The sequence below is a fragment of the Plectropomus leopardus genome, chromosome 19, assembly GCF_026936395.1.
Source record: "Plectropomus leopardus strain MGB_pleo_1.0 chromosome 19, ASM2693639v1, whole genome shotgun sequence".
NCBI lineage: Eukaryota > Metazoa > Chordata > Actinopteri > Perciformes > Serranidae > Plectropomus > Plectropomus leopardus.
Genome location: NC_142194.1, coordinates 21,798,922 through 21,807,154, shown reverse-complemented (window position 1 = coordinate 21,807,154; position 8,233 = coordinate 21,798,922). Strand labels below are relative to the sequence as shown.

The following is an 8,233-nucleotide window of genomic DNA, read 5'->3' as shown; positions in this document are numbered from 1 at the left end:
GAGTAGTAATACGAGCATGCTCTGTGCGGCTCAGAGCAGTGTTAGCATTTTAATATTTTTTATACTCACAATGGAGTTCTCCATGTTCAGCACTTAAAAGCAATATTTGTTCATAATTTAATTAATCATTCATGGTTCATGTACGTTCAATTAATACTCTTATAAATTCCGACAGCACTTTAATGCGACAAAAGTCAGACCTCCCGCCAGTCGCTTGTCTCGCGCAAGCTGCTTTAGAAGCAAAGAGCACTTAAACCTTGTCTTTTTACTTAAAATTGTATAATTTTCGCCAGTATTGTGGGTTTCGTTTCGTTATCTACTTAACTGAACAAAACGAGTCTCCCAGTTTTGATAGTTTTACTGACAGTCTTATTTTTAGCAGTTGACGAAAGGGGTATAAAGTTAGCTAGCAAAGTTAGCTGTTTACTGAGAGAGGCTAGCTAGCTAACTTAGCTCTTTGCCAGGCAAAATCCTTTTTATCTTCAGCTTTTAACGCGAACTGCGTCAAAAATGAAATGTGCTGAGGATCAGGTTGTCGAAGAGGTTAATGGTTACCAGGATGATGAGGTGAGATATCATAGTTTAGCTTTTTAATTCATCTTTGTTAATTGATTTTTCTGACTAGAAAATCCCCCAAAGCTATGATGCAAATGTCATTTGTGCCAATTAAGAGTCTGTCCAGCAGTTGAAATGACCAACCTGTCCAGACGCAAATTTATACTGTTTTATATTTTATCGGTTTCTTACAAACACTACCTTGTATGGCAATAGACAACCTAATAATTTTAACCCTCTCATGCCCTCATGACGAAAAAGCGAAAAAAGTGTCTTTGCATTTTATGTCCTTGAGGCAATAATATAAAAAAAATATTGTGTATTTTTATATTTTCATTTTTCAACAGACCCCATAGTTTATTTAAATATAGTAGGCCTCGACCAAATGGTAGAGCTGTTCCTTCATGGTATTTGTAAAACAGAAAGAAAAACATCAGTATAGTCATACATTGTTACAATATAGTATTGCAGTGCTTTTATTATGTTAGTGCACCAACATACTGTATATAAATTTATTATGGTGGAATTAGTAGTATTACTTATGTTATTCCCATGTTTGTATTCTAGATATTTACCATTACAGTAGTTTTAAAACATCTCAGAATAGTGAAATACCATCATGAGATATACAGTACATATTCTCTTTGAATCTATCAGGAGTCCTTCTTCCAAGACATTGACCTCCTACAGAAACATGGGATTGTGAGTAAACAGCAGCGCTAAAACAAACAGAGTTTTCCCATCAGATCAAATGTCAGCTGTCTATGTGAGCATTTATCTGTCCCTTCTCTCTCGTGACCACAGAATATGGCTGACATCAAAAAGCTGAAGTTAGTGGGTATCTGCACGGTGAAGGGGATCCAGATGACAACTCGCAAGGCTTTGAGCAACATCAAGGGCCTGTCTGAGGCGAAAGTGGAGAAAATCAAGGAGGCTGCTGGAAAAATGCTGGTAAAAAAAAAAAATTCTACTATATATTTCATGTCATTCTTAAACCTTCTAAAACTTGAGCTAATGGGCTTGATGTCTTTCAAAAGCATGGAAAGAAGGCAATGAGAAACTAGACATGAAATGGTTAAAAATGAATAGCAAGAAAAAAGTTACAAGAAAACTACGTGAAAAACATAAGCAACAACAAAGAAAAGTAAAAAAAAGTTATTTTCTATGTTTTTTTGTTATATATAATTTTAAATATTGAATTATAGATTTAATAAATATGTTTTTCTTTTACTGTCTACATTTTTCTTTGCAATTTGCAGAACAAAAAAAAACATTTTCTCAAGTTTCAAAGGTTTTAATATTTGTTAAAGGGTTAACCTATACGGCTTGAGTTCAGTGGCTTAAGACAGAATTAGTTAAAAACAGTAGAGAACATTTTATGTATTGGATGATTTTCTTCACATTGTAGAATGTTGGTTTCCAGACTGCCTTTGAGTACAGCGCCAAGAGGAAACAAGTGTTCCACATCACAACCGGGAGCCAGGAGTTTGAGTTAAGATTTACTCTTAAAGTTGATAGATCATAGGATTTACACAACAGAACATTTCTTTATATATATTACACACACACACACACACACACACACATATATTAAGTGAATTTTCAGTAGCCTTTATCTAGCCTGGTAAGACCATCTTGGTGACGTGAGCTCAACATTGTATTTGGGTCTCTGTATCAGTCTGGACTCGCTGCTGCTTCAAACACCAGAGATTAAAATCCAATCAGGGATCTGCACTGTAGTTGATGATGTAACATACAGGCCGCTGCTTGCAAAGCAGACGGCTTTCGAAGCAACAAACGCTATCCTTACGTTAGTTCGAGCAATAAGTGAAGTTACCGCAGTAGTAGAGTCAATAACAACAATTAGACAAGAACAAGGGCATGCACTTGCAGAGCCTCTATTAGGAAAATATGTTTCCACTTTCTTCCAACTGGATTTGGCAGAAGTTTGATTTATCAGCTGGCTTTGCTGGTGATGAAGAAATTGTTCTCTGGTACAAATCCAACGTTCATTGTTGTTTGGACACTGATTGCGTTAATGGACGGTCAGATACGAGACGCTGCAAAGCTGGGGATCACAGCTGGCAGATCGGTGTTTATAATGCCTCAGACATACAACAAGGATGCTGCCAGCTGGTATTCGGCAGTCCAGACGCCTGGTGGCTAAATGAGAGACCTCATGGGGATTGTTGTCAAACGAAGTACACGTCAAATTTATTTCATAGACCTACTGTTACTGTCTAACATAGCAACATATTTGTGTAGTAGAGGCTACTGCTAATGTCAGGAGGAGTTTGGCTGTCAAAGCGAGTACTCTAACCCCCTGAAAGTGTTTGGGGTGGCTGATGCAGGATGTTGAGCTCATGTCATTAGGATGATCTCACCAGCCTATCAATGGTCATGACCAAAATAACGTCACACTATTGATATCATGGAATAAATTATTCAGTTTTACCAGAAACACTGGCACTTAAACTTTATGTTTAGAAGTTTAGTTTTACTGTAAAATATATTTGGCTGGTGGAATTATTAAGTATCTCAAACACTGGGATTAAGGAGCAGATGCTGTGGCTAGGTGCATCAAAATAAGAAGTTAGTTTTGTTGATTGCTCATTCTTTGTATTTGTGTTAAAACTCAATCTTTCATCTCTGCAGTAAACTTTTGGGTGGAGGTATTGAGAGCATGGCTATCACAGAGGCCTTTGGAGGTGAGGAGACGTCGTCCTGTAGTTAAATATACTGTGTTTAATGATTGTGTTTAAATATCACGCAGTTTGCAGCATGGGCTCAAAACTGCCAACATTATTTCATCCCACAGAGTTCCGCACAGGGAAAACCCAGCTGTCTCACACATTCTGCGGTGAGCAGAGAAACTTTTGAAAGTGGTTGCTGATAAAATAACATTGTACAAGTCAAATAAAACGGGTTCTGTGTTGTTTTTGTCCAGTCACCGCTCAGCTGCCAGGCGAAGACGGCTACTCAGGAGGGAAAGTCGTCTTCATTGACACAGAAAACACCTTGTATCCTCACAATGACGGGATAAACCGTACACAGTTTGACATGCAGTTTGGTTAATGCTGAAAGTCCACATGAAATTTACCCAATGCGTCTGGCATTAACAACTGACAGATCTGTGAATAATTAGAACGTGTTTTTGTCGGAGTACCTCAAAACTCCTTCGTTTTTGTATGTGTCCCTCCCAACGTTGAAATGAAACGGACATCCTTGGCTGTCCCTGTAGCCTGGACAACATGGAGAAGTGCAAATTTAACTGAAACTGGCAATAGCACAAGACAAGACAATGCATACAAGGCTTATGTAGTTTACGCAAAAAGTTTTTTAAATTTTGGGAATCAAAGCAGATGAATCCCAGATGCAGGCAAGTTAGAAACACAAAATTGACTAAAAAACCCACCAACAAATACCAGGTATTTCCCAGTTCTGTTCCTCCCTCATCTTTGCCATACAACATTTAGATGAAATTGTTTCTTACTGTATGTACCTGATGTCGGTTCATGCCTTTTTTTTCTCTCTTATTTTGGTAATCCTTGACTTGTACCTGTGTGATTCCAGTCGTCCGGACAGACTGAGAGACATCGCTGACAGGTTTAATGTGGACCATGCTGCTGTGCTGGACAACGTGCTTTACGCCCGGGCCTACACCAGTGCGAACACACTCTGCATTGAGAACAAAACACTTTGACATGTTTGTGGTGTACAAACATAGAGCAGTTTGTTCTGAAACACCACCTCTGGGTGAGCTTTTAACATTTATGGTGTATTTAACTGTTGTCTTGCATGTTCCTCAGGTGAACATCAGATGGAGCTGTTGGACTTTGTAGCAGCCAAATTCCATGAAGAAGGAGGAGTGTTCAAACTATTAGTGAGCAGATAAATGAACTTTAAAAACATGTTTTCAGGCATTAATCATGTTTGTGGTTTTACCTCCCCTGTCTGTTTCAGTCACGCGGTTTGGAGCTTGTGATTTTTCTGTGTATTAAAAACAACAGGCATATATTCTAGAAGTAGTGATTCCTGTCAAGATTTCTCAGCTTTCTCTTTCTTGTCTTCTCTTCGCTGTTGACAGATCATCGACTCCATCATGGCTCTGTTCAGAGTCGACTTCTCTGGTCGAGGCGAGCTGGCTGAGCGGCAGCAGAAGCTGGCCCAGATGCTCTCCAGGCTGCAGAAGATCTCTGAAGGTCTGAACCAGGACTGTGTTTGTGTGAAAATATGTAAAAGCCAAAAACATCGGCCAATACTTATTTTCTGGGATATACAGGGAAAGCAGGGTTCATACAAGATGCTTAAGGTGCTTGAAGTCCTTGAATTTGGTGTTTAGAATTAAAAAAAAACTGTAAAAGTTTGAAAAAGACATTTCTTATACTTGGTCTTTGAAAAGTGCTTGAGAGGAGAACGGAATTATTAATTATTTTCTAAAAAAGAAATATATCAGGAAAAATGTTCAAACTAGGGAGCTGAGAACGTCCACGCTTGCAATTATTTTGTAATGCCATATGAGCAAAATGAAATGGGAGCATCATCAGTCTTGTAAATGCCAGTAAATAGTCAGCACCGGGAGGATTTGCTGGCAAACACACCCACCAGACTCGTCTTGTTCTCTAAAATTACTTATTTATGGATTCAGAGTTTGAGATTTTGAGCTTTTCAAATGATGATCAGTGAGTGTGTGCTTGTAAATCATCCTTTAAACTGGACAAAAACTCTGCTGGAGAAATGCGACATTGTAAATGAGTAGAAAATATTTGTAGTTGTACCAAAAAAAGGTCAAATGAAATGCACAAATTATATGAACAAAGGGGATTCACGAACACCTGGAGAGCTTTTGAGAAGATTTGAGACAGGGTTGAAACAAATAGTGGCTAGATCGATGCACCGTACTCTAGTTTGTATATTTTACTGCTTTTTTCGTCCTTCACCAATTACATGCCTGAATAATAATATACAATACAATACATGTCATTCATTTTAGCATGTGTTTGCTCCATTTATGAGCACTCTTTTTATATTTGTGTGTTTCTCTTGCAACAGATGATTGCAGTGGAAACATTTTTATCCTTAAAAATAAACACAAGGGCTTGAAAAAGTACTTGAGAGTCCTTGAATTTGACCTCCTCCTATCTGTACGAACCCTGGAAATGTCTACAGATATGAATGTTGTTGTTTGTCCACTAATTCAGTTTTTGTGTCTCTCACATGATGGCTCCAACTATACATATGTAAAGGAATTATGTTCCAAATAATAACAATTATTTAAAGGTTTTGGCTGTGTATTTTATTGATTTGTATATAAAATATTGATTTATCTACACATATTGATTCTAAATATTTAAAACTGTTTCAACACTCATTTTCTGCAGTACTGATACGTTGGTGCCAGCTGGGCTTTCTTGCTCTTTCTTTTTTCTAATGTTTGCTGTGATCATTCTGCTGTTATTTTTTACCAATGAACTACAGAAAAGTCTTCATTGTCAGGTTGTTTATTTGTCTTTTGATAAAAAAATTAAAATACATGCCCTCAGTTTAATTGTTTAATGACTAGTATTGTACATCGATGCTTTTCAAGGAATTTAATCTAAGTTATAAATTTCACTGTTGTGACATAACTACTTTAATTTCTGTTTTTTCTCAGAGTACAACGTAGCGGTGTTTGTTACCAACCAAATGACAGCCGATCCCGGTGCAGGAATGACGTAAGAGATGATAAATTCCTTTATTCCAAATAAAGTTTTGTGCTTGAAATTCTGTTTGATGTTGTTGTTGTTTTTTTTGAAGTGTTGATGAGTTGCTTTTTTTAAATTCTTGTCTGCCCTTGTTTAAGGTTTCAAGCTGATCCCAAGAAGCCTATTGGTGGGCACATCCTGGCACACGCCTCCACCACACGGATCAGTTTGAGGAAGGGCCGTGGGGAGATGAGGATTGCCAAAATATTTGACAGGTAGTTGGCTGTTTTTGTTTATAATATTTATATGTCAGGGGTTTTTTTTTTATTCAGTAAATCATAGTACACAATTTACTGCCTAAAATAATGACATGAGACCAGTGATAGGCGGCCTCATGGGTGTTTGAGTAAATTAACAGTGGTTGCTTAGAGTCCTTAAGCAAGGACTTCAGACATGACTTCAGTAATAACAACTTTATTTGAACAATTTAAACATTTTGAACTCACCATTTATCTCTCCACCTTCATTTCCTGTAGTCCTGATATGCCTGAGAATGAGGCCACTTTTGCCATCTCTGCTGGAGGAATTACTGACGCCAAAGAGTGACGGATAAAATGAAGAGAGACACGCGTATTCGCGTGTTTGTTCGTGTCAATTTAAAATTATTTAAAGGGTAACTTTCGTGTTTTTCAGCCTAGACCCTACGTTCCCATGATTCATATCTAAGTACAACAGTTTCTGAAACTGATCCAGTACTGAGCGAGGGCGCTGCAGCCGGCACTTCATGGCTTCAAGGTAACCACTTGGGGCATTTGTGCGCCGTCAATTTATGTTCACTGAGGTGTTTGTTTTTGTCACTGACAGGCTCAGATTGTTATTCCAAGTGTATAACAACATTATGGAAAGGATCCGTATAGAAATTCACCTTTTTGTTGAAGAGTAAGATCTCATTTGTTTAACCAATTTATATAAACTAAATTTATAGAAACAGGGTTTCTACAAGGTGATTGATGTCCTTGAATTTGGCATTCGGAACTTTAAGATCTTACAGCCGTATTCGTGGTTGCCAGCTGCAGCTTTTTCTCTCATACTGGACCAGTTTTGAGAGCTATTATCCCCATCACTCACTGAGACACAAAAATAATTGGAAAATAGGGTCCAGGTAAAGATGTTTTTCATTGACTTATTTATCGAGTTTGACAACTTACATTTTTTAAAGTTACACTGACAATCTTTGATATATTTATTCTATTTATACGCTTTGTTGTAATTTCCCAGTGTTTCATAAATGTAAAATAAACACAGAGAGACAGTTACGTACTTTTTTATAGTTCTTGAGATATCTCAAACCCAAAGGGATAAAGAGAAATGTGAAGACTGTGGTAACATGGTGGTACAGCAGGGAACCTCAACTTTGTTTGCTTGAGGGCCACTTTCACAAAATGAGAGGAGGCCAGGGGGCCAGTCGCAGAAGCCCAATACATGTATCTATGATTTTAGGGTTAGGGTTAGGGTTAGGGTTAGGGATTTTAGGATGTTACAAGGGTTTTAGGATGTTTGCAGGATTCTAGGACATTTTGAGGATTTTGGGCCGTTTCTAGGATTTTAGGATGTTTCTAGGATTTCAGGACAATTTTAGCATTTTACGATATTTCTCCGATTCTAGGATGTTCTACGATTTCAGGGCATTTGTAATATTTTAAGATGTTTAAAGAATTTTTGGACATTTCTAGGATTTCAGGGCATTTGCTGGATTTCAGGACATTTTTCGAATTTAGGACGTTTGCAGGATTTTATGACATTTCAAGGATTTTAGGATGTTTCTAGGATCGTAGGACGTTTTAGGATTTCAGGGAATTTCTTGGATTTTAGGATCTTTTTAGAATTGGATTTTAGGACATTTCTAGGTTTTCAGGACATTGGTAGGATTTTAGGTTGTTTCCAGGATTTTCAGACGTTACTTTTTTCTTTTAAAGACATTTTTAGGGGCTTTT

The 8,233-nt window shown here is 37.5% G+C and overlaps 1 protein-coding gene across 1 annotated transcript; it reads left to right on the top strand.

Annotated features, from left to right (window-relative positions):
• The first annotated feature begins 32 nt into the window (after positions 1-32).
• Positions 33-7,734, top strand: dmc1 (DNA meiotic recombinase 1). Its single transcript, XM_042508321.2, has 13 exons — positions 33-567; positions 1,213-1,257; positions 1,360-1,506; positions 1,964-2,046; positions 3,211-3,263; positions 3,374-3,415; positions 3,503-3,575; positions 4,129-4,220; positions 4,365-4,438; positions 4,643-4,757; positions 6,209-6,269; positions 6,398-6,514; positions 6,776-7,734. Exons 1-13 carry the CDS (start codon positions 511-513, stop codon positions 6,843-6,845), a joined length of 1,029 nt encoding a protein of 342 aa, XP_042364255.1. The 5' UTR covers positions 33-510; the 3' UTR covers positions 6,846-7,734.
• Positions 7,735-8,233: the final 499 nt, after the last annotated feature.